The 25,893-nt window shown below is 45.4% G+C and overlaps 1 protein-coding gene across 1 annotated transcript; it reads left to right on the top strand.

The window, feature by feature from the left end:
* The first annotated feature begins 5 nt into the window (after window positions 1-5).
* On the top strand, window positions 6-25,432 carry LARS1 (leucyl-tRNA synthetase 1). The gene is made up of 32 exons (XM_054643008.2): window positions 6-228; window positions 1,088-1,206; window positions 2,647-2,734; window positions 3,320-3,400; window positions 3,830-3,970; window positions 5,065-5,226; window positions 5,895-6,007; window positions 6,407-6,470; window positions 7,005-7,072; window positions 7,418-7,643; window positions 9,549-9,636; window positions 9,726-9,802; window positions 10,453-10,506; window positions 11,190-11,330; window positions 12,071-12,148; window positions 13,032-13,117; window positions 13,208-13,273; window positions 13,367-13,449; window positions 14,232-14,370; window positions 15,767-15,979; window positions 16,809-16,866; window positions 17,599-17,662; window positions 18,261-18,444; window positions 18,666-18,756; window positions 19,571-19,711; window positions 20,244-20,384; window positions 20,467-20,577; window positions 21,412-21,522; window positions 23,536-23,640; window positions 23,786-23,881; window positions 24,259-24,391; window positions 25,057-25,432. Exons 1-32 carry the CDS (start codon window positions 223-225, stop codon window positions 25,260-25,262), a joined length of 3,534 nt encoding a protein of 1,177 aa, XP_054498983.2. The 5' UTR covers window positions 6-222; the 3' UTR covers window positions 25,263-25,432.
* The last annotated feature ends 461 nt before the right edge of the window (window positions 25,433-25,893 follow it).

Below are 25,893 nucleotides of genomic sequence, written 5' to 3' on the forward strand. Positions count from 1 at the left end.
ACCCCTCGGCCCGGCGCACCGGGCTCGGTCCCCGCTCCCAGGCCAGGACGAGTGCCCGCAGCGACCGCTCCGCTCGCTCTTCCTGCCGCTCTCCTTCTCTCCCCTCCCTGCACTCTAAAAAGTGCCCGGTGTCCCCCCGCCCGCTGCCTTGGTACGGCCTGGGCTCCCCCGCGCGCTGCCGCTGTTGGCACGGCCCGTACGGGCCCCGTCAGGCGCGGCAACATGGCGGTGAGTTCAGGAGCCGGGCCGGGGCTCCGGCTTGGGGGCTCTGCGGGGGCTCGGGGCGCTCCTGAGGCTCCTCACCCGCTCCTCAGGGTCACTCTTCGCTGCCGCGCTCTCCGGGACGAGGGTCCTATAGCGGCATGCGCGGGGCCTTTGGCCGCGGCTGCGGCCCCTTGGTGTAAAGGTCTTAGGCGTGTCTTGGTTTTGATGGGCAAAAAATACATCCTCAGCCTTTATGAGTGCAGAATGCGTGTGTCCGTAATGCGTGTGTCCTTTAACAATTCCTGTGTGTTATACGGTGAAATAATAAGATCCTTTAATACTTGCCATATGTTATGTGATAAAAGAATGAGAGGAAAGGCTGCTGAGCACTGATTTAATTAAAATCGCTTGGAATGCTTTACCTGAGGAGCTCCGTGAACTACACTCAGAGCTGCTACCTGCCCTCTTCCTGGCATAGGGAATGCTGTACCCACTTTATGTACTTCAAGAGGGGGACGCATCACGTGGGTTTATGGAGAGCCTGGAATAAAACCAGAATTCTATAGGAGTTTTCACTTATGATTTATATTCTCTTCTACCTCCCCAGTTCAGAGACCTCTGTTTTATTGGCAAGATGGTCAGTGTGTGTGTGTGTCCTGGCTACTGTAGAGTCCTTTGCTGTAGAAAATGGTTGTTGGTGCTTTCCTTGCAGATCTTGGCTCCAGTTGCAGAGGGCTGGATCTCAGGCTGGCAGAGCCACCGCTGCTGCAGGGACCGGGGGCAGTGCTTGCCCCTGCCCATGGAGATCAGGGTGGGCTGTGATGGGTTACAGTTCTTTCTTACCCTGCTCAGCCAGACCTCTCTTCCTTTCTCCGCTGAACAGGAGCGTAAAGGAACAGCGAAGGTGGATTTCCTGAAGAAGATTGAAAGAGAGGTCCAGCAGAAGTGGGAGCGTGATCGAGTGTTTGAGGTCAATGCTGCAGACAGGAAGGACCAGAGGAGGTATGGTTGTACTTGGTTTTTCACTGCTTGAAATGTCTTTTCATTCGAGATCTGCTGGGGGGAAAAGTGGCCCCTTTGTAATGAGCAGTATTCATGGCTGAGCTGCAGGGACTTGCTCACACGTTGTTGGCATTTCTGTAGCTGATGACATAAAGCTGGGTACGTGTGTAGCTGAGTTCCAGCAGGATGAGAGAAGCTTTTTCATTGCCTGGCAGTGTCAGTTACCCTCTGTGGGCTGAAAACCAGTTCTCTTTGGTGACCTGTACCCTTTGACATGGAGGAGGCTCTGCGGTGGGTGCCTGAGCCCTCCCCCTGGGGAGGTTTCACTCTGAGGGAAGGTGTGTCCTGCTCTGCCTCACAGGGCACAGCAGAAGCCCAGGTCCTGCTGTGGGGCAGCCTCTTGTCCTTGTGTGGAGCTGGGGGAGGGCAGGGTCCTGGGTGGGCCCCTTTGGTCACCACTGGCTGCAGCCCCAGCCCCAGGGCATGGAGAGAGCTGCGGGGAGGGAGAGCCTTGTGCAGGTGCAGGGAGTGCTCTGCACTCTGGGGATGACCATGGGACTCTTGCTCTCATTTCTGCCCCAGAGTAAACCCTGAGAAACTTGTTTATCCTCTGGGAATAAAGGAGGAGCGTGCCTGGAAGCACAGTTCCTCTGGAATTGGTGGGATCCATGCTCCTCACAGCTGTGGAGGGCTGTCTGGGGGAGCTGCATTAATCCTGTGGTTTTCTGGCTGGAAAAGCACTGACCTTGGCACGATGAGGTTAATACTTGGTGTGTGGGAAAGTCAGACTAAACCAAGATAATAACTGAAGTGGTGTAACAGGTGTCAGGTTCTTAACTTGTAGATTTTGCAGGCAAACAAATGACTTGGCCTTTATTCCTTCATGGTAATGGACCGAGGGAGTGTGTGAAGGGGAGAGACAAGGCGTGAAGTACAAGGTGGAGGTAGAAATTCAGTGTTCTAAATGTAAATATTTTCTTAGCTGCTTTGAGAGCTCGGGTTCCAACAACTTAATGCATGGTTGAAACACCCTGCAACAATATATCCCTGTGAAAGGAGTGATTGCTAGCGGTGTGCCCTTAAAATCTGAACTCACACAGTGGGAGATTAAATAAATGACTTTAAGACTTTGCTGTAATTAATTTACAGAAGCAGGATTAAATTTGTTACCTTTGGGAGCATGCTGTATCTATTTCAATGTTTCTGTGTGATGCCAGTCCTCTGTGGGTTTTTCTTTTGTGTTTATTTTTTAAGATGATAAAGCCTGTTAGTGCATCAGCTCTTTAAAATCAAATACTCATGTTACTGGTGAGGAAAATATTTTACCATCACTGTGGGCAGATAATAGCTGAACATCCCAGTTACCTGTTTTGCTGTGTATTGTCTGATGGTCATTTACAAAGCTCATTATGTGTTTTAATCCTTTGACTTTCTTCTCAGCAAAGGGAAGTACTTTGTTACCTTTCCTTACCCTTACATGAATGGTCGCCTGCATCTGGGACACACGTTTTCCTTATCTAAATGTGAGGTAAAAATTCTCCTTTGCTGATACCTTTAAATACTATTCTAGAACAAATGCTGATTTTGTAGTCCAATTTTGAGCTAATAGGATGCCATGTCAATTCCTTTATAGCTTTAGTAACGACTTATTAAAACTTTCCTTTTTCCCCACATTTTCAGTAGGAATATTGCTAACTAAAGGGAAATTCCATTAATGTAATTTTTAATTTGATGAGATGGGGCTGCAGGCGTTTCCCCTGTTTGTTCTTTGAAATGAGATTTTTAGGAGATGCTGCTAAACGGCTCAAACTTCACAAGAGACCTGTCCCTTTAGTTTGTGGTTGCTGTGCTCTGTGTGGGAGCAGGTTTTGGGTGCTAGAATTCCAGAGCAGCCCCCTGTGCACCTGTGGGTCTCTGGTGCAGCCATGCCTGTGCCTGGGCAGCCACGAGGGCAGGCCTGGACACAAACAGGGCTTCCCCTCTGTGCCAGGGCTGCCCCCAGCTCTGTCAGCTGCCCTGGCTGTGCTGCAGAAGGAGGCCCAGCTGTGTTTGAGCAGGAGCTGGCCCAGCCTGGCTGTTCCCGTCTCAGCTGTTCCCTTTTCCCTGCCTGCAGTTCGCGGTCGGGTACCAGAGGCTGAAGGGGAAGAGCTGCCTGTTTCCCTTTGGGCTGCACTGCACAGGGATGCCCATCAAGGTGAGAGCTTGGCAGTTGCTGGGGGGTTGTTTCTGATGGGGTTTTTATCCCTAAGCTGCTCGGGGCCTTGCTTACTGTCCATCCCCAACAGCACCTTAGTTTATTTAACAGCTCACCAAGACAGTGTGATTTGGAGCCTGAATTTGTAATAAACCTGTGTTGTGCTTGAGCTATAACATCACTTTAAAAGACAAAGTGCTGGAAAACTGCATTTTACCTGTAGTATGTTTTCCTTTGCAAGAAAATCCTTACAGTAAACCTCTTCTTGCCCTGGAAGGTGTTCTGGAAGTGGCAGGATCTCCTAGATCTTAATGCAAGGTCCAAAAAAAGTTTAAAGTGTGGAATGCAAAATGTTATCAGTAAAACCCTGTCTTTGGCTGTGGCTGCAGCTGGTGCCCTGGCTGACACACTCCCAATAACTCTGTTCAGGCTTGTGCAGATAAGCTGAAAAGAGAAATGGAGTTGTATGGTTGCCCACCAGAATTTCCTGATGAGGAAGAGGAAGAGGAAGAAAATTCTGGTAAAAAAGGGGAAGAAATTATCATCAAAGACAAAGCAAAAGGCAAAAAGGTAAAGTTTAAACCAAGCCTTCCTGGACTGAGAGCTGTGCTGTCAAAACTTCAGTGTGCACATTGTAGGCTTTTCCTCCTTTGGGCTCACAGAAATCTCAATACAAAGATTTTTTTGTTTTTTCCAAGGTAGCTGAGTTACCTTTAGGGGGGACTTGGAAAAATGCATTGGCTGCATGGTTCTAGAGATACCATGTTAATGCATGAGCCCTTATTGGTAAGCTAATGTGCTGCCTCATAGTTTTCTGAGAAAGAATCCGGAGTAATACTCTCATTTTTTCTCTTTTTTTTAATCCATTCATGGAACATTCCTAAGCAGGTTGTAGGAAATAGCCCTGCTTTCTCAGAGGTAAAGCATGTGTATTCCTGCTGTTCTAGTTACTGTTTTTTAAGTTGGTGTCTAGCCAGTTCTGTCTAGATAGGCTCAGTAAAATCATCCAAACTATTTTCACTTACCAGGTTTTTAAGTGAGATTTAGGATTTTGGGAGTATTCCAAAGCAAGGCAAAGAATCAAGTCTGGGAAAAGACTCTTCGAGATGCACTGTATGTTGTTTATCTGTGCTCAAGAGATTGTCCCACTGGAGCTGCTGGGTTTGGGGTTCTGGCTGCTCTACAGGACAGAAGGTGTGACCTTGCCTGGGTCACTGCTGGGGAGAGCCAGGAGATTCTCAAGGGACAACAGCTGGGAAAAGTACCATGAGCAAAGTGACAGCAGCAAAGGTTTTTGGCACAGGGGTGCAAGGCTATCCACCCTTCTGTGGTGCAAAAACCCATGGGATTGAGCAGGGCCTTGACAACAGGCAATTCCTTGCCAGGCTGTTGTGGCAGAGCCTCTGCAGTTTTTTGGACATTGGCATGGGGCAGTTGGGAAGAGGAGGGTTAGGGAATGAACAGTAAATGCAAGGTATGGTAGAATGGAAACTCTGGGAATACAGGGTGTAGAATGGAAACTCTAATCAATTACCCTCATTCTTAGAGGGAGGATGTATTTGTATTAACTTGTGTATCTGGAATCAGAAACCATAACATAAACAGAGGTAAATGCTCTTGTGACAAGCCTGTGGACTTCTTCCTAATCCCAACTGTTCTTTCAGAGCAAGGCTGCTGCCAAGACTGGCTCTTCCAAGTACCAGTGGGGGATCATGAAGTCTTTGGGTCTGTCTGATGAAGAAGTGGTCAGTTTTTCTGAAGCTGAGCACTGGCTGGATTATTTCCCTCCCCTTGCTGTCCAGGATCTGAAGAGCATGGGATTGAAGGTGACTCTGGGTGATCCCAGCCTCAGTTATGCAGGCAGCCATACCTGTATTGTTACTGTGTTGGTGAATGTACTGCTTCCCTGTGAGATTTTCTGACTAATACCAGCATAATTCCAGGAATGTTTCTGCTATCTATGGAATTAGTCATTTAACATTTAAGGTCTTGGGTGATAATTAAGTGCTTTCTTATATAGAGCTTGTACCCTGTACAGTGGTCACAGCTAGAAATGAGTCCAATAAAGACATTATGACTTTTGGCTCCCATGTGAGATAACTTGTCAGTAGTCAGTATTGACAGTAGTTCTATTTGACATCTCATCATTCTTCTTCCTAAAAGTACTTGTCCCGCTGACAGCAGATTTTTGTAAATGGAGAGAAATAAAGGTGATGAAACAGGGCAGTGCTGAAATGCAGCTCAAATGGTTGGTTTAAACTACTACAAAACCTCTGAATTTCTCAGTCAGTGGAGGGACCTCAAGTCTTTGACATGTCTGCTCAGAGAGCAGGCACAGATGTGTATTTAAGTTTACACCCTTTATGGGACATGTCTTGCATTGTCTTTTTGGAGAGAAAGCTGTTTTTATTTTTAAGGCAATAGTTATGGTATTGTGAGATTCCTTTGATTTCTTGATTGTGCTTACTTACTGGAGCCTCTTGCCCGTTTTCAGGTGGACTGGAGGCGTTCCTTCATTACAACCAATGTCAATCCCTACTATGATTCCTTTGTGCGATGGCAGTTCCTTACTCTAAAGGAAAGAAATAAGATTAAGTTTGGCAAACGGTAAGCTGCCACTCGGCTCTGAGGTTTTGGGAGAGTGGATAAGCTCAGCTGTACCAGAGACAGAGCCCTGTGACACATCTCTAGAGTGTGCTTTTAACTCACCAGAAAATGGACTTGTTCCTTGCTGCTGCTCTGCCTGATGCAGTGAAGTGTAGTTGTTGTGCCAGCAAAGCACGTGAGATTTGTCTTCCAGGTTTAGTTTTTCCTCGGGTACCAACTCCAAGCAAAAAACAGGCAATTCTGAAAGCTCTTGTGAAAACTGAACATTAGCACTGATGGAAACAGATCCAAACAAAATTTGAAAATACCATTAAGAGGTCTTTTTTTCCCAGAGAGCTATACTTTTTTTCTTGATCTATACACTATTTTACTCACTGCTAAATGAAAATCTTTTTCTAGATATACAATTTATTCTCCTAAAGATGGACAGCCTTGCATGGATCATGACAGGCAAACAGGAGAGGTAATGTTTTAACTTGACATTTTCATGCATTGCTTATGATCTTAAATACTAAATGGAAAGTAAGTTGTATCTTAGAGCAAAACATAGTTTGGATGTGCAGAGTCACTGGCTCTCAGCTGTCAGTGCATGTGAAAATTGAATGAACTCTTCTCTTGAGCAGATTTGTCTGGAACTATGGATAGTATTTTACATTGTATCTGGTTTCTGTGATTGTTTGGCAATCTGTGCCAGCAGCATTACTCCATTGTGTTGTTAGCTGTTGAAGCTAAATAAACAAGCTGTTGTTAACTTAGATGCTGCTGAGGCAGTGTCTGGGACTAGTAAGTTTTTGGCTGTAGGAGCACAGTATAACCTCTCTGCAGTCTGCAGTTTAGTGAACAGCCTTTCATATTAATGGAAATAGGATTTACTTTGAGGAAAGCATCAGTACCTTAAATAGTGTTTGGATTAGGCTCCTACAGATTAGGATTTGTTTTCTTTCCTGCTCAAGTGAGTTTCACTTATTGATTGTTGCATTGCCTGTGGGACTTGCAGGGTGTTGGGCCTCAAGAATACACACTGATAAAAATGAAGGTGTTGGATCCTTACCCTGCAAAATTGAGGTAAGTCTTGACTTTTTAGTGGCAGATGGGCTCTATCTCCTGGCCAGAACTGGCCATTGAATTAAACAGTGTGTTTTGCCTAGTGCAGAATTTAATTTCACCTGCTTATTTCCATCACTTCAAAGACCTAGTCAGAATTTTGACCTGCTCTATTTGCTGTGTCTGCGTGGACCTCAAGATAGCATTAAAAAAAAAGGAAAAAAAAGGAAAACCCACAATGAACTAGTGACCCACTTCTGTCTCTTAGGAAATGTTGCTTGGAAGTTGATGTTAGTGTAAAAGCCTGTTCTGTGTGAGCCATGATGATTTTATTTTGCTAACTTACCCAGTACTTTTTCCCCCCAGTGGCTTGAGAGGGAAGAACATCTTCCTGGTGGCTGCCACGCTGAGGCCAGAGACCATGTTTGGGCAGACCAACTGCTGGCTGCGGCCGGACATGAAGTACATCGGCTTCGAGACGGGCAGCGGGGACATCTTCATCTGCACGCAGCGCGCCGCCCGCAACATGTCCTACCAGGGCTTCAGCAGGGACAGCGGCGTGCTGCCCGTGGTCAAGGAGCTGATGGGAGAGGTGAGCAGCCTGCAGCCTGCCCTGCTGCCCCTTGTGGCTCACAGGGGTGAGGGATGGTGCAGTTCTAATGGGCAAGAAAATACAGGAGGGATTACAGGAACATTGGAGTGACTGAAATCCTTAGAGCTGATGGGAGAGGTGAGCAGCCTGCAGCCCGCCCTGCTGCCCCTTGCGGCTCACAGGGGTGAGGGATGGTGCAGTTCTAATGGGACGGAAAGTACAGGAGGGATTACAGGAACATTGGAGTGACTGAAATCCTTAGAGCTGATGGCAGAGGTGAGCAGCCTGCAGCCCGCCCTGCTGCCCCTTGCGGCTCACAGGGGTGAGGGATGGTGCAGTTCTAATGGGAAGGAAAATACAGGAGGGATTACAGGAACATTGGAGTGACTGAAATCCTTAGAGCTGATGGGAGAGGTGAGCACCCTGCACCCTGCAGCCTCGCCTCTGCTGCCCCTTGCGGCTCACAAGGGTGAGGGATGGTGCAGTTCTAATGGGCAAGAAAATACAGGAGGGATTACAGGAACATTGGAGTGACTGAAATCCTTAGAGCTGATGGCAGAGGTGAGCAGCCTGCGGCCCGCCCTGCTGCCCCTTGCGGCTCACAGGGGTGAGGGATGGTGCAGTTCTAATGGGACGGAAAGTACAGGAGGGATTACAGGAACATTGGAGTGACTGAAATCCTTAGAGCTGATGGGAGAGGTGAGCAGCCTGCGGCCCGCCCTGCTGCCCCTTGCGGCTCACAGGGGTGAGGGATGGTGCAGTTCTAATGGGCAAGAAAATACAGGAGGGATTACAGGAACATTGGAGTGACTGAAATCCTTAGAGCTGATGGGAGAGGTGAGCAGCCTGCAGCCCGCCCTGCTGCCCCTTGCGGCTCACAAGGGTGAGGGATGGTGCAGTTCTAATGGGCAAGAAAATACAGGAGGGATTACAGGAACATTGGAGTGACTGAAATCCTCAGTGACAAACAATGCCAGCAGCAGGCAGCTTCTGTGGCAGCCAAGCCAGAGCTGCTGCTGGGAGAATAACCTCGTGCACTTAGCTGGGGACAGATGCATTCCTATTCCCTCAGCATGATGTGGTGAAAGGATAGTGTTAAGTAAAGCTTTTCTTCTTGCTGGGAAGACTAAATGGAAAGGGAGGGGGAAAAGCAATAGCTAGAAAGGGTTATGTGGAAAAGGCTTTTGTTGGTACTGACATTTCCAGTACATCTGTGTGAATGAAGCTTTCTTAGCTGAGTAGTGAATGTCAGTGGTTTTGGGGTTTGCTGTCCTTAACTTGTGTGCTTTGTGCAAGTGTCATCAGTGGTGTTTATTCATCCTGATACAAAGCACCTTCAGCTGTTTGCATCCCTTGATCTCCATTCACTACAACTTGTCACCATCTTTCTTGATCTTGCCTTGAAGAATGAAGTAGAAAATATGTGTTTTTTTCCTTTGTTAGTAGACATGATGTGAATTCAAGCAAATTAGTGAGGTAGAAGACAGCTGCTAGATCTTGCCTGCCTCCTGTCAGTGTGTGGCTATCTTGACAATATGCTTTGTTTAATGTCACTTTTGACACTGGCTTCCTAAGCCACTTTTGCCTCAGTGCTGCTGTGCTTCAGATACTTGGAAGCAAACTGTCCTTCTGCTTCCTATGCTTTCCCAATTCTACATCCTTGTAGTTTAAGTTTCTTGGTATTTGACTTTCCTACCATTATATAACCTATATCCTGTCTCAAATAGTACCACACGTTTTCATATGTACTTCCTCCTTATCCATCTGTACATAAAATGTATTTAGTTTGTTTGTAATGTGTCGGGAAAATTTACAGAAAATTGGAAGAATATCAGCCAGGAGAGCTTACTCTACTAGGCTGAAAGCCCCTGATTTACTGTAATGCTGTTCCTTTGTCCTGCTCAGGAGATTCTTGGTGCTGCACTTTCAGCACCCCTCAGCACCTACAAGGTCATATATGCCCTGCCCATGCTCACCATCAAGGAGGATAAAGGTAATTCTGCAGCAGAGCCTCTTGGATGGGCACTGGCATGTAGTATGGGGGACTAATCCTTTCATCTGTTTATCTTCTCCTTTGCCAAGGAACTGGAGTGGTGACAAGTGTTCCCTCTGACTCTCCAGATGACTTTGCAGCACTGAGAGACTTGAAAAAGAAGCAGGTCAGTCTGTTAACTGAATTGTTTCTGTTTCCTTTTCCTAGTGAAAAGGGTCAAAAGTGAATATCCAGTGAGAAAAATGAAACTTGCTTTAATTGGCATTCTGCCGTCTCTAACTTGAAATCAAAGCACTTAAAAATAAATGAAGTTTAAACCAACTGGGCTAGGACAGATGGGTTTTTTCCAGACTTCAGGTCTGAGTTTTGGACGAGAATCATGTAACTTGTGCTGCATGGTAAGGTAGAGAAGAGCACCAGGGAAACAGAAATGAATTCCTGTTGTGGAAATGACTTCCAAAAATGAGATTAAGATTCTCTATGAATTTCAAATGAGACTGGAAGTGATTGTTACTAACTGCAGGAGTACCTCAGTGTCTGAACAGCTATCCCTGGCTACTGAATTTTTGCCCACTCATTTCAGGGTAGAGCAATATCAATTTTTGCCCTTTTAAAAAATGTAGACAATTATGGCAAGGAATCACCTGGAAATGAGATGGAGATTGAGCTCAGGTGTCAGAAATGGTGAGAAGGCAGGGAAGTGGCTTTGTCTGATTTGTAATAAAGCATTATGTAAAAAAACCCCACTATGAATGGATAAAAACCTTTACATCTAGAAGACTTCTATCTATTGATTTTTTTCTTCCAACTTTCAAGGCTTTGAGGGTGAAGTATGGCATCAGAGATGAAATGGTCCTGCCGTTTGAGCCGGTGAGTGCACCCAGACGTGTCCATCTACTGAGCACAGGATCTTATGTTCACTGATGAGAAACAAAGCAGGAGCTGTGCCACCTCTGCCAGAGTTTCTCTTTAAAGTCCTGCTCAGCTGAAAGCTGAAAAACGTAAAGTTTTCATCCTTTCCTGTAGTTGTCACATTTGGTCTGTTAAGGGTTGCATCCAAGATTTGTTGTTGTATGCTATGTTTCAGAGAGAAAGGAAAGCATCAATTTTTATAGGAGTTATGGTTTTGGGAAATGGAATGCATCATTATCCTAATAACCTGTTGGCTGATGAAAACTTTGTGCCCTGATGGCCAGATGAGGAGGGTATCTGTTCAATGCAAAAAGCTGAAGTGCCTCTCTGTTAGCACAGCCTCGAGGCAGAGGCAGTGTTCATTAGGAAATGCAGGTTACAGGTGAAGCCATCCCAGAATTCTGCAGTACCCTTGGTTCCACAGGCCAGCTCCAGTCCTGGCACAGCTCTGGGTGGTGCCATGTCATGGGACACACCTGGGCAGCTCAGGAGTCCCCCTGGGGGCTGCCAGGACTTCTGGGCCACGAGTGCAATTGCAGCAATCTGTTGTAAGCCCTGTGTAACTTGTGTTGGATGCTGTGAATGTATGGAGTGAGTACTGGGGTGCAGGAGGGGTTTGACAGCCCTCTGTTAATTCTCAGGTGCCCATCATTGAAATCCCAGGCTATGGCAGCCTTTGTGCTCCATCTGTCTGTGATGAGCTCAAAATCCAGAGCCAGAATGACAGAGAGAAGCTTGCAGAGGCCAAGGAGAGAGTGTACCTGAAAGGATTCTATGAAGGAGTAAGTAATACAAGATTTTGGTAAGTGGTTTCTTGGTGAGTTCAACTAGGAGAAAAAATAGGCTGGTAAAGAATTAAAAAAAAAAAAATCTCAAGAAAGAGGGACAGTGTCCTGTTTTCCCAAAAAAGTCCCAAAGGACTTTTCATTTAGACTTTTCCTGCAGTAGGGTTCTGCAGTTGAAGGAGTGATGTAGCATTGGAGAAAGTTTGCACTCACACATTGCTGTGTTTTCTGAGCATTATAACCTGGTCTCTGAACAAGTGACCACCTTCTAGGGAGCTGATCCATTTTGTTGCAAGTATAGATAGGGAAACTGATATGAAATGAGAAGGTGTTATTATTTGCAGGTTTTGTTGTTGTTGTTGTTTTTGGGTTGGGGGTTTTTTGTTGTTTTGTTTTTTTGATGTTTGTTTTGTTTTGTTATGTTTTTTCTTTTTTTCTCCTGTCTTTACCTCAGTAGCTTACCATGTGTATTTCTCAGCTGTTCTTTTGTAAGCAAGCAATAGTTTTTATTTCTGACTCTTTGCAGTCTGTCATCTGTGTGGATGCTGACATGTGTACAAACTGTTTTTGGGTAAAGATGACTGCACATAATGAAAAAAACCTAATACCTGTACTCCTATTTTTTGCATGTCAAAGATTGCAGCACCTGCTATTTCCTTATATTGATTTGAACACCTATGGCACCTATTTCTTGCTGAATTTTGAACAAAATTATCTTCTGTGACCCATCTTTGCAGGTGATGCTGGTGGATGAATTCAAAGGACAGAAAGTTCAAGATGTCAAGAAACGCATTCAGAAGCTGATGTTGGATAAGGTAAGTGGCAGTGTGCACACAGCTGCTTCTGAACTGTCTGCTTTGTCCTTTTCACAGGGCTGAGTCACCAGAGACACCCCTGGTGTGGTTCTGCAGCCCTCGGGGTGCTGTGGGTCGCTGCAGAGAGAGGGACCTGGTGTTCTTGGGCTGAGTGGGCTGAGCAGCTTCATTAGAGTTCTCTTGTTCCCTGCCTTATTCTGTCACCCTCCCTAGGACATGTTCTGGTTGTCCAATTGATTCTTTAGCATAGCTGGGAGGGTGCTGAAGTGTAGGAGCTGGGCTGTCAGGTCTCTTTCAAGCCAGTGAAGAGATGTGTGATGTGCAAATGCCCCCTTGCTGGGCTCCCGTTTCAGAAAACAGCAGTAAACAATCAATGACTGTGGCATCCCTCTAATGAGACTCCCTGATGAGGACTGGGAGTGAGAGGAGGCTTCAGGCATTTAGTCATCATTCCCTTGTTGTTGTGGCACTGTTATGGCCAGATTATAATGCATCAGCACGCATCATGTGTGCAGTAGATTTGAAGCTCAGCATCCCATTTTCCTTTGCCTTTCCCCCTCCCTCTGTCCTCCAGAGTTTCCTAGGAGCTGTTTCAGTCAGGGGCATAGTTGGTGGGGAATATTTTGTGCTTATGTCCTCCTTTTCCTCATGCATTTTGTACAAAGTGCTGTGAGCTGGTACCTTAGAGAAGTTACAGAGTCAAGCCTTGCCTCATTTTACCTGAGGGAATACTGAGGCAGAGAGCTTCAGCAGTGGTGAGAGCTGTGCAGTAAATGCTATAAACCAAATTAGAATGGAGGGGATGCTTTTTAGTAAGTTGTCAGGATTTTCAGTACTTTGGTAAGTACTTAAATCTCAGCTTCCATTGCCCTTTCAATCTTAGGGTGAAGCCATGATTTATATGGAGCCTGAGAAACAAGTTATATCGAGATCTGCTGATGAGTGTGTTGTGGCCCTTTGTGACCAGTGGTGAGTGAAACAAAGCTGCAGTTACAAAGTTGCTCCAATTGTACACTACTTCTGGATTGCTTTATTACAATAAACCTCTCCTGGCTGTAGGTATTTAGATTATGGTGAAGTGAGCTGGAAGAAACAGACGTCAGAGTGCTTGCAACATCTGGAGACGTGAGTTATGAATGTGCCTGTAAAGGAGGGTGACTTTGCTGCTCTTGGTGGGGTCTGAGAGGGCTGAAGGCAGTAAGAGCTTCTTTCTTACAGGTTCTGTGAAGAGACTAGGAGAAATTTTGAAGCTACCTTAGGTTGGCTACAAGAGCATGCGTGCTCCAGGACGTATGGCTTAGGTAGGCAAAACATTCCTTTCTCAGTTGGTTCTTTGTAAGGATGGTACTCCTCATTCCTTTGGAAGGCTGAAGTGCTATATAACATCCCCAGTGATACAGGAAGTGTGGGAGCAGCATTGTCCAATTGTATCTTGGCCCAGCATCCCAGAGAAGGTGTGCTTTGTTGGAAGTGCATGGGGCTGGTAATGTTTGTGTTACTACAGGTAGTCCTTGTAGCATCTTAGTAGCTTTCTGCTGGGCCATTGATTTGAAAGAAAAGGGAGCTTATACCATTTCCTGGAATCCTGATTAGCCTTCATCTTGTGTAGCCTGACATGGGCCAGCTGCTAAATGTGCACTGTAACCCACAGCAGATGTTCTGCAGCTGAGCTGTGCCAGGAAATAGGTTGAAAATCAGCAACTGTTTACCCTTGAGTAAAATTTTCAAATGCATAGTTTAATTTTTAAACCAAATATTTTTTAAACCCATTAGCATGAGTACTAATGTATGTGTATGTGTTCCACGTGAAATCACCATCAGCTGCTGTGTGTGTGTGGGTTCAGGGTGGTGCTGGGTGCCTGACACAGCCTTCCCCTGATGTATGTATGTATGTATGTATGTATGTATGTGTTCCACATGAAATCACCATCAGCTGCTGTGTGTGAGGGGTCAGGGTGGTGCTGGGTGCCTGACACAGCCTTCCCCTGATGTATGTATGTATGTGTTCCACATGAAATCACCATCAGCAGCTCTGTGAGGGGTCAGGGTGGTGCTGGGTGCCTGACCCCGCCTTCCCCTGCAGGGACCCGCTTACCCTGGGATGAGCAGTGGCTGATTGAGTCTCTCTCTGACTCCACCATCTACATGGCCTATTACACCGTGGCTCACCTGCTGCAGGGGGGGAACCTCAGGGGCCAAGGAGAGTCTCCTCTGGGCATCAGGTAAGGAGAGTGAACCATTAAATTCTCTTGTTTAATTAGGTGTGCTTATCTCCTGAATTGCTCTGCAGAAAGACTTGCCAAGGAGGCTGAGTCTTTGCTTTTCTGTATAAAAAGCATCTTTATTAAACTTAACCTGCCATGAGCTCAGTTAGAACAGTTTACAGAGGGGCGGTAAGGAAAGAGAGGAGTGTGACAGGCAGTGAGAGGAAGAGAGAGTGGAAAAATGCTTCTGAAAGCACCTCTGAAAGAACTGTGTGGAGAGTAAATCACCTTTTTCAATACTTGTTTGACTTGCCTTGAAATGGACCTTGGCAGGTTTTTGGGTGATTGGCTGCTTGGGTGTCTGCTTGCTGAGACTGCTGTGCACCACAATAAATTGGAGGCTCCAGTGTACAGAGGGAGTAGGATTTAGCTCTTGGTTTTTGTCACTGTCACTCTCCTGGAAGCTCAGAACCATCTTTTATCCACAGCTTGTCTGTGGAAGTCTTCAGAGCAAGGGGGAGGAGGCATGTGACCTCTTGGTTGGAGGGGCTTTTGAAGTGTGGTGATAGGGGTCAGAGAGATGAGATAGTACAGCTCAGTCTGGAGTTGAGAAAACACTTCAGATTGTGCCTTGAATCATCTAATTCTGTGTGGTTTATGGACTAATTTCTGGAGTAGCTTACATATTGGAATGGAAACTTTTCTTACTTTATGTTATAACTAATCTGAAAACCATTTCCAAAGCAAATATTCTGATTCTTACAGAAATACCTCTGAGACTGGGCAAGGCTGTCATTTGGGCTCAAACCTCTCTAATTACAGAGAAGCTATGCACGAGCTAGTCGTGTCTAGAAACAAGCTTTGAAGTGAGCATCCTGGTCCCTGAATTACAGATTTGATGTAATTGAGCATGCACAATTAGAATGCTCTCCTATGCAAGTAGATAACATCTAGAAGCCTTGGAAAATGCTTTTTACTGATACTTGTTCTGTGGTGTGAAGAAAAAGGGGATTTATGACCCATCCTTTCAGTCACCTTCAGTTACAATGAATTTGGCACCAAACACAAGCCCAGTCACAGCACAGGAATTTAGAGCATGGAACAAGAACTGCCAGAACCAAACCAGCAAGCCTGTGCCTCTAGGATTTTTTCTGGACTGGTAGTACAGGTCACCATCTGAGGTGTTTTTTAATGTGTACTGGAAGTGTTTGGGGTCCAGAATGCGTTTCCTCTCTGCATAGCACAGAGCTATCACCTGAACTCAGGTGATAAAGGCCGTGGGCACTCTCTCTGTGTTTGTTATCAGGTGGACTGTGCTGTGAGAATGGAGCCACAGGTTTAAGCTGCTTTACAGAAAGTGCTAGAATGTGAGGAGCTTTTGCTGACTGTGCAATGTGGGACTGATTCTGTGCAGGCCACATCAAATGAGCAAAGAGGTTTGGGATTACATCTTTTTCAAGACAGCCCCGTTCCCTAAAACTGAGATTCCAAAGGAGAAGTTGGATAAGCTGAAGGAGGAGTTTGAATTTTGGTATCCTGTGGATCTCAGAGTTTCTGGCAAGGATCTTGTTCCAAATCACCTGTCGTACTACCTCTACAATCATGTGGCCATGTGGTCAGAGCAAAGGTGAGTTGGGATGTGGGGCAGGTAAAGCTGGAGACTGCAGTTCTGTTACATTTGCTAATGGCCTTTGGACTGTGCAACATTTAGAATTGTGTTGAAAATGTATTCTTTGATATTGCAGCTTTAATACAGTTGTCTATAGCAGAAGTGATTGAAATGGAAAGGGTTTTTACCAGTATTTCCCCTGGTTTTTCTGCATGATCTCCTCCTATGGATTTCCCAGTGTTGAGTTGCATTCCTGCACTGGAATTTATTTGGCATTATTATTAAGTCTCCTTAATTCCTTCTCAAGGATGGTTAAAAGAGCCATGTGTACTCCCATGGGCTGTGCAGGACTGGTTGAGAATCTTTGCCCATTGCATGATGCTTTTATGGTGAAGATATTGTTTGCATTCCCTTGAATTTTGGTTTAGGGGTTGTATAAAACTGTACATAGGAAAAGTGTTTCTGATGTATAGTAAAGATGATTGTGGATAATTCAATATCTCCTTATTCATGGGTAGAAATGTGGACCCAGCTCTTGGGCAGTGCCAATCACTGGCCTTTAAATTAAAAATATCTGACCAGAGGAGGGTGATGTAAAAGAACTATAATTGCAGGTGCACTGCTCCCTGCCCTGTGTTTCAGCAATGATAATCCTTAGCCTTTATACTGTAGTTCTTTTCATCTTCAGAGACACTCCTTAATATATTTAAGACAACCCTTAGGTATTTTTTTTAAGATTCCACTCAAGGCATTCATCTCAAACTGGAATATAAAGTGCTTGTTCCTATTTTTAAAAAGAGAAAATGTATTTTCTTGGCCAAAAGATTTCTATCTTGCCTTTGAACAGGGAAAAATGGCCAGTAGCTGTGAGAGCCAATGGACATCTGCTGCTCAATTCTGAAAAGGTACGGTGAGGTTTTGTGTGACAGGCTTTTGTGTTGTCAAAACAGGCACTTGCTAGCCAGACTGGAAACTTCTTCTTGGCATGTAAGCAGGGGAAATAGTGACATTTCTTCATTAGTTCCCCTCCAGTTTTTCATTCATTAGAGGTAAAGACCTGCCTTGTGTGTGACTTTATGTAGCACTTTCTCTTAAGTCAGTTCTTGTGTGGTCTCACCACTTTAGTGAAAAGTTCAGTGAAGATTTCTGTTAAGTTTTAGGGTAATATAGAATATTTATTTATTTAAGTAAAGTTTATATTTTTAGAGCATTGGAGTAGGTGCAATGAGAGGAAAAAGTTTGGGGCAATAGCTTGCTAATATGTGCAAGTTCTGACACTGAATTCAAGTGTGTGAACCCAGGAATTAGGCCTTGGGGACTGTCTGATATTAATCAAAAAAACCCAAAATAAACCCTAGTGGAGTTCCTCTTGAAAAATCAATACATGGTGATCTGAAGCTACCAGTTTTAAAGTGGTATTTAAGTTTAATTTAGGGAATTGCATGCACGCAGCGACAAAATATAATCCTAGATGAGTTCAGTCTGCTTTTACTGTGAGACCTCATTCAGATTTACCAAAATGCTTTTTGCTGTGATTCATGAGAAAATTGTTTGCCCAAATCCTTGCTGGGTCTGTCTTGCTTATCCACCAACACAGGGGATGTGTGAGAAAACAAACACTCTTATCTTTCTTTCAGATGTCTAAATCGACAGGCAACTTCCTCACCCTCACTCAAGCTGTTGACAAGTTTTCTGCAGATGGTGAGTGCATTCTGACCTGCATCTGATTGTCAATTATGCCAAAATGACTAAAATTAGTGTTTTGCTCTCAAAGAAGTTTATTGGAGTATTGAATGGCAATAAATCTGCCACTTACCACCTGTTCTTGTGGAAAAGCTGAACTCCACATGGAAGATTGGGATGTGTGTTAGCACACCTGGTTCAGCCAGGAGCTGCTCCTGGGGCTGAGCTCTCCAGGAGCAGCCTGCTTGGGCTCTCTACATCCACTAAAGAGATCAGAGCACAGGACATGCTGTTGGTGTGCTTGGGCTGTGTACATGTGTGTGCCTTGTGTATCCATGTGTGCCATGCTCCTGTGTTTTGGGCAGGGACCGTGCTGGCTCCTGGTTCTGGTGTGTCTCTGGTGCCCTCCCAGGGAGGGCAGTGCTCCTCTCCCAGGGAAGTGCCTCCTTTGAGGCACCTCTGGCTGGCCAGGCAGTTTGTACCTGGCTTGGCATTTGTCAGCTGCAGCTGAAGGGAGCTGTCACGGGGGCAGGAGGCACAGCACGCCTGGGCATTGGCAGCTGCTGGCACCCAGCCTGCTGGCACCCAGCCCTGGCAGCTGATCCCTGTTCTTCAGGCATGCGTTTGGCCTTGGCTGATGCTGGAGACACTGTTGAAGATGCCAACTTTGTGGAAGCCATGGCAGATGCTGGTATTCTTCGTCTCTACACGTGGGTGGAGTGGGTGAAGGAGATGATTGCAAACAGAGACAGCCTGAGGAGTGGCCCAGCCAGCACCTTCAATGACAGAGTCTTTGCCAGGTGTGGTACGAAGGTTAATAATACAGTTTGGACCAAGTTTTTCCTTGCAAGGAGGAAGCCTGTAGTTATTTTTTTTTCTAAAAATTAATGAATTTCATAAAACAGATCTCATTCCAGACTAGGTTATGGGGTTTGGCTGCCTTGGTGACAGTTTTACAAAGTTGCCATTACATGGGGCAGACTATGCAGTGTTGATGTTGTCACTTCCCTTCCCTCCCCAGTGAGATGAATGCAGGCATAATGAAGACAGACCAAAATTATGAGAAGATGATGTTTAAGGAAGCTCTGAAAACTGGCTTCTTTGAGTTTCAGGTAGGAGATGTAAGAAAATGACACCTAGTATTTGTTATTAGTGGATTTCTTTTAATCCTTCTGTCTCTGATCCTTAATCATACAGCTGAATTGGAATCAGAATTGTGTCAAGAAAACAGAGTACTTCAAGGGAATAAATGTGGAATCGTAGAAATGTGCTTGTGTCAGTTTACAAAGGTCCAGAGGAAAGCAAACGCAATTCTGCAAAATAGTCCTGATATCTAATATGAGCAAGAAGCTGCTTTAAAAAAGACACTATTAAAAATAGTGTTGCCTTTATATCTTTCATGATAAAGGACTCTTCTTAAGAAAGCCAGAAAATGCATCAACAAAATTGTTTGGAAGCATAGTGCTTTTTGATATCCTCCATAAACCATGTCTCCAGAGTGTCTGCAGAGCCATGCTGCTCCATTTAATGAATTACACACACTCCTTCATGTGGCTGCTTTGAGATACTCAGGAGCAGGGTTAAATAGGCTGAATTATGTGTAATGATAGATCATATTCATTGCCTTTTTCTTAGTTCTTATTAGTATGTAAGTTATTTGGGATGACAGCACCTGATATGCAGCTGTGGATGTTTTTGTCTTTTATGTTTGTGCCAATAAACAGTTTTTTAAAGTACCACATAAATGCAAAAATCCAGTGGCCGACTGGCAGGTTCACATGTGGGTGCTTCAGGAAAATACAGTTCCTAGAACTCAATAATGGATTATGACAAGTTGCTCTCATTCTGAAGGCATGTTGGAGCCTGCAGGGGTGTGTGTGTGTTTGTCCCTGGCAGCAAGGGCTGATGGCTGTGCTCCTGTTCCAGGCAGCCAAGGACAAGTACCGGGAGCTGGCCATCGAGGGCATGCACAGGGAGCTGGTGTTCCAGTTCATCGAGGTGCAGACTCTGCTGCTGGCTCCCATCTGCCCCCACCTGTGTGAGCACATCTGGTCCCTGCTGGGGAAGGTACCGACGTTTCAGTTCTGTCGTTGATTCGCATCTGCGCTTTATGGATTTCAGTAACACCCACGTCAGGTTACAGATATTTGTGTACAAGTAGAAAGGACATGTCAGAGCACAAGAAGTCATACTGGCTCATTGTCCCTGGGACAGTGACTGCAGGGAGCTGGCCTGTTGCTGTGATGATATGTGCAAGAGTAGTACCAGTCACTGTCATTGTCTGCTTACAAAGAGGTGATCTGAAATTTAGTGTAACAATGCAGTAGTCTTACACTTCTGCATAAAGCTTGGTTTTGATGTTTTTTAAGCCCTCTGCTTGTAGGTGGCATTCCATAGGCACATGGTAGTTGTGATTGTGTGTGTAGTCCTGAACACACTCGCAGTGCTTCTCGTTTGTGTGCCCCCTCCTTTGGGTGGTTATGGGTAGGGGCTCACTGGGCCCAGACTGGCTGAGCTCCCTTTTCCAATGAAGCTGTACTGGTTGGGAGCCCAGCTGAGGTGTGTCCCTCAGTGCATTGCTGTCTTGCTCTGCCCCAAGGCTGACTCCATCATGAGGGCCTCGTGGCCAGCAGCAGGGCCCGTGGATGAGGTGCTGATCCGCTCCTCCCAGTACCTGATGGAGGCGGCTCACGACCTCCGCCTGCGCCTCAAGAGCTACATGGCCCCTGCGAAGGGAAAGGTGAGGCTGCTGTTTGTGTGCACCTGTGATAGGTCTGTGTTGCCTAGGGACCCCTTCCTGATGGGCTTTTTTATTTCCTCAGAAAGGAACAAAGGAGCCTTCCCAGAAGCCTTCTCACTGTACCATCTACGTGGCAAAGAGCTACCCACCCTGGCAGCACACCACCCTGTCCGTCCTGCGCAAGCACTTCCAGGTGCTCCTCCCCTCCTCTGCCCCCCAGCTGCTTGCCAGCTCTCTGGGGGCTCATCTGTAGAAAGTTTATAAGCTGCACCTCGTTATCAAATTATCTCAGTAGATTAATTCTCTTCATGCTTTTACAACTGTCCAGTAAGTTTTGATGCTTAATGAAAATGTCCCAAGGACTGTCATTGATTTGACAGTTGCATTTCATTGGTTTTGACAATCTGAGTAAAAAACATGCCTGTGCTCTGTTGTTTCTTCCAATTGTAAGTGGTGAGCTTTTAAATATTCTTTACAAGTATGTTTTTGAGGAAACATGGTTGACTGACAGACTACTGCTGCCTTACTCCACAAGTGGGCCTAAAAGCTTTGTTCTAGTCCTTGAGTAAGTGTAAACCACTCAGCAGTGTCACAAGAAATAGCTGAAATGGAATAAGTGAGTATAAGAAGAAATATATTAAGAAAACAGAAGGATTATGTTTCTGACATGGGGAAACTGCTGAGAGTGGCTTTTGGGATCCCAATGGACCATCCTCAGCTTGAACACACCAGGGTTGTAGCTGATAGATTTGGGAGTCCTGACTATTCCAGCTTGTGGAATTTGTGGAATTCCTTGTGTGGGATTTGTTCCTGGGGGTATTTTCACCTTTGGGCATTGTATAGGCTTTTTTTCTGTATTAGTGTTAAATGCTGTTTGGGTTTCAGAAGGATGAGAAAACTGTCTGTGGAATCAATGATGCTGACAAACCTTGCTGGTATTTATGGGAAAGCAGGAAAGGTACATGGTATTGAAAGGCAAGTTTTTCATTATAGCTGTTCTCCTTAATGTTTGTTCATCCCTGTTTAGGGCAGTGGAGGTCAGCTGCCAGATAATAAAGTAATTGCCAGTGAGCTGAACACCTTGCCAGAGCTGAAGAAGTATATGAAGAAGGTGATGCCCTTTGTTGCCATGGTTAAGGTAAGTGTCAGAGGGACAGTTCTGCTACAGGAAAGGCTTTTGTGAATGCAGTGGCTTCCCCTTGCCCTGTGCTTATTTGGTATCTTCAAGAGTTTGTTTAGAAACATCTTCTACATCTCTAGAAGAGCTACATAATAAAAATGTCTCTGTGTGAATTAGCCCAGGTGAGCTCTGGAGCTGGTTGGGGCTTGGTGCTTTCTGTGTTTTGTGGATGATGCAATCTGTACTTCAAACATAGCTGGATCCCTCTGTATTTGAAATGTGTCCTATTTGACTTCTCCAGTTTTTCATGCTGAAATGAGTCGAGTGTTGCTTTGGAGACATAGAAACTGGAAGCTGAGAGTAAGGCCAAGAGTTGATTGATAGCAGTATGTGGAAGGGAGGAAACAACAGACTGTTCTGAGCCTTGAATGGAAATTTGAAATTTGTGTGTAATTATTAATGCTTATCACTCAATATGCTGTTAGTCCATTATTTTCCCTGAGTCATGCAAGTCTATGAAAATCTTGGCTTCCATTTCTTTAAAGAAACTTTCTTGTGTTTGCTGTTGCAGATGAAAATTCAATGCAACTAGGGAGAGCCAAGAAACAAAGAATTAACAAATTTTTTTAAAAATGAGGGGTGGGGGTTGCAGTGTATGATTTAAAACCTTTTTAATGACTTTTCATGATCTGTAGAAATTGAGAGGGATTAGTAATGGAAAAAAATCTTAATGAGTGTAAAAAAAAATTACTTTTTGTTCTTAAGCTTTAGCTTGATTTTTGAAATGCACATAATAATTACTTCTCTTTGTAAGCTTTGTCATGAGGAGTGGAACTGTTCTTTGCTCTCTCTGTGGGGTTGTTCTGATTGTTCCTTTTCATGGGAGCTTGGAAATCCTCAGAGGAGCAGAGAGCACAGAGCAGTTCTGGAGCTCCCTGTCTAAGTTTGTAAGAACAGTAGGATGTGTTAGATCCTCTGATGCAGCTGGGAAAGGTCAGACAAGCTCTCAGTCCTCAGAGGTAGGGCTGAAACATTGCTGTGTTCTGGTGTCTTTAGTCTGGCAGCAGTGAGCGATCCTGGGGCGAGTGGGGAAGGAGCTGAGGCTTACCTCAAACCCAGCTTTTTGCTTCCAAAGAGCAGCAGCCTGTTTCCCACAGAGACATGGAAACACCTGAGCTCGGACTCCCCTGAGCAGTGTCTTTCTCTGAAACCAATTATTAATCAATTCCAGGGTACAAGGAACATCTCTGCTTGTGCTTCCTCCTCATCAGAGGAGGCTGAAATGTAGGAGTGCCTCTGTGATTTACAAAGGGAAGCAGTTCCATGCTAAAAGGGAATCTTTCACATTAAACTGATGAGGAAACCAGGAAACCACAACCATGCTGAGGCTGACAAAGCAGAGCTTCAAAGGAGACAGCTGGCTCAGCATGTGAGAGCCAGGCAGGGACAGATTAAACTCCAAAGAGGAAGTTCTGTTTTAGCTAAAAAAAAAAAAAGTGTGGTTTTTATCCTGCCTTTAATACTGTGTCTCTTGTGACTGTTGCTGCTGGCTTTCTGGACTAATTAAGTTACTTTTATGTTAACGTACAAAGTGGTTGTTATTTCCCTGCAGAGAACTCGCTGTGAGCACGTCCAGGTGTTGTGGGCTTGTCCTTTATTTTAAACTGGGTCATAAGCCTGAGTTTCCTGCTGTGAAATACCACTGAAATGCTGACTGATTTTGTGAATTCTCAACCTGCACATTAAGTAGGGATTTAAATAACTGTGAATGTCAAACACCTTTTCAATTCTATATTAAAAATGTGTTCTAATTGCTCTTACTCCTCCCATCAGTGTCACCAGCTCCCTGCAGAAGAAGAAGCCCTGTTACAAGAAAATTATTGCTCCAATGTTAATGTTGTGCCAGCAGAGAGCTCTTGGATTTACAAGCCTATTCTTTTCATGACTAATGTGGATAGTTTGCCATTTTGAAGCACCATTTTACTTGCAGCCTTTGGAGGGTTTTAATACTTTTTCCCTGCCCCCCCACAGGAAAACTTGGAGAAAAATGGTTCTCGTGTTCTTGATCTTGAGCTGGAGTTCGATGAGCGTGCAGTGCTCATGGAGAACATTGTCTATTTGACAAATTCCCTGGAGGTTGGTACAGACTTGGCACCTACTACTTGCCATTTATTGGGATGGCTGGAGCACCGGCTGTTTGATGGGGCTGTAGCCTCTGCTGTTCCCTCTAAAGCCATTAAACTCCTGCTTATTCTCTCCTCCCCCATTTCTTCTTTTCCAGCTGGATCACATTGAGGTGAAGTTTGCTTCTGAAGCAGAAGATAAAATCAAAGAAGACTGCTGTCCTGGAAAACCATTTTCTGTATTCAGAACTGAGGTAATATCAGAAATTCAGATATTGAAAGTCTGAAAACTTAATTAAAAAACTTAAATTGAAACTTTACTTTTGTCTGGGTTTTTTTAAATATGCCATTTAAAAACTTTGATCAGACATGAATGTTTATCATGTATGAATATTTCTACTTGCAAAGTAAAAATGTCATTCCCTAATTACATCTTAAACAATTGTTACACTTTGGGCTGTATTTTAGAGTTGGGGCAGTGCTGGTATCCAGCACGGGCAGGCAGGTTCTAAAGGGATTTTATCCCTCTGGAAGATTCATGAACAGCAGCTGTTTCTTTGGTTTAGTTCCATGTTTCTCCTGAGGGATCACATGCACAGTTCTCCCCTAAGGTCTGTGTTGTGTCTCACAGCCTGGCGTGTCTGTGTTCCTGGTGAACCCTCAGCCCTGCAACGGCCACTTCTCCACAAAAATGGACATCAGGCAAGGAGACAACAGAGAGACCATCATCAGGCGCCTGATGAAGATGGACAGGGGCATCAAAGGTAGCCTCCAGTGCAGGGCACAGCTGTGCCAGCTGCTGGGGGGTGCTCACAGCTGTGACAGACGTGGGACGTGCCCTGTGTGTGCAGGGGTGGGAGTCAGTGCCAGCTCCTGGCTGGAGGTTTGGGAATGAGGGAGGTGAAACAGGGACTCCCTGCCTGTCTTCCCAGGAGCTGTCAGGGTGCTGTGGGGCACAGGGCTGGGAGGCTGCACTTGCAGGAAGGCTTAGCTGAAGGGTCTCAGGCTGCTTGGTCAGCTTAGCAGTCCTATTAGTCTGCCTTTTGATAGGGAACTGTACTGAAATCAACTCTCACCCTCCTCTTCCTCCTGCTCTCTACTGTTCATCCCTCAGAAAATGAGGAATAACTGTTCAGTTACTCAGACCTTTCCTGAGCCAGATAAAGCAAATTCAGTGCTTGGAATGTGATATTAGGAGCTGGTGTTTCTGTGTGGTTTATCCCCATTTCTGTTGGTAACTCACTGTGTAACCCCTGAAGGACATTGTTGTATTGGTGTAAACCTTGGCACGACAGGTATTCCCATGAGAACGTGTTTCCTTGGAGCAGCTGTGACGTTCCAAGGGTTCAGCATTGCTGTGGTCATTAACTCTGGGTGCTGTGGCCTGTGTGCAGCTCCCAGGGCCTGACCAGCTGCTCTCTCTGTGCAGATCTCTCTAAAGTGAAGCTGATGAGGTTTGATGATCCCGTGCTTGGGCCCCGCCGTGTTCCAGTGCTTGGCAAAGAGGAAGCAGGGAAAACTCCGATCCTGGAGCAAGCCATCTTCCACATTGACCTGGCCCAGAGGCACGTCTGTGTCACTGAGAACGGCCTGACAAGGGACATTGGGGACACAATTGTCTACCTGGTCCATTGAACTGCCGTGTATCCAGTGAGAGGGTTCCTGGAGGGACTTGAAGCATTTGTATTGAACAAAGGGGAGAATTTGTTCTGTAAAAAAATAAAGCCCACCTAAACCGACCTGAGTTCACATGTGAGTTGCCCCTGCTCTTCTAAACAGGGATTTAATAAAATTATTTTCCTGTGGTGCTTTGGCTTCTTTTGAAAAGAAAGTTATCCTGGAGACCCTTCTTTTCCAGCTGTGGGCAGGGTCTCAGGAACAAATTTGAATGCCATGCTTAGAATTGCACTCCTTGCTCCAAGGAGCTGTGCTGCTTCTCAGCTGCATTCAGCTGCCTCCAAAGCTGGTTCAGCCAAAGGCTTTAACTGAAGAGCCTGGTGGGGCAGAGGGGTGGCCCTGGCAGGTGGGAACGGGTGTGACACAAGGCAAGGACCAGGATGGTGTCACCTGTGCTGCCTCCAAGTCCTTCTGGCACATTGGATGTCTAGGGTCTGATCATGGTTTATTCTCTCCTGGCTACTGCCTCAGGATGCTTTTATTCCAGTTCAAACCCACAGCCAGTGACCCTCCCACCCTCCCCTTGCCATCTGTTCCCAACAGGCAAAACCTGAAATAAGAAAGTGGAAATAAACATGCTTTCATGCAA

The sequence above is a fragment of the Agelaius phoeniceus genome, chromosome 15 (assembly GCF_051311805.1).
Source record: "Agelaius phoeniceus isolate bAgePho1 chromosome 15, bAgePho1.hap1, whole genome shotgun sequence".
Classification (NCBI taxonomy): Eukaryota; Metazoa; Chordata; class Aves; order Passeriformes; family Icteridae; genus Agelaius; species Agelaius phoeniceus.

What these genes read in the sequence shown, in the direction of transcription:
- LARS1 (XM_054643008.2), top strand. An exon ending in GACAGGAAGGACCAGAGGAG is followed by an intron (nt 1,207 to 2,646) that starts GTATGGTTGTAC and finishes CTTTCTTCTCAG; the next exon opens with CAAAGGGAAGTACTTTGTTA. An exon ending in TGAAAGGATTCTATGAAGGA is followed by an intron (nt 11,331 to 12,070) that starts GTAAGTAATACA and finishes CCATCTTTGCAG; the next exon opens with GTGATGCTGGTGGATGAATT.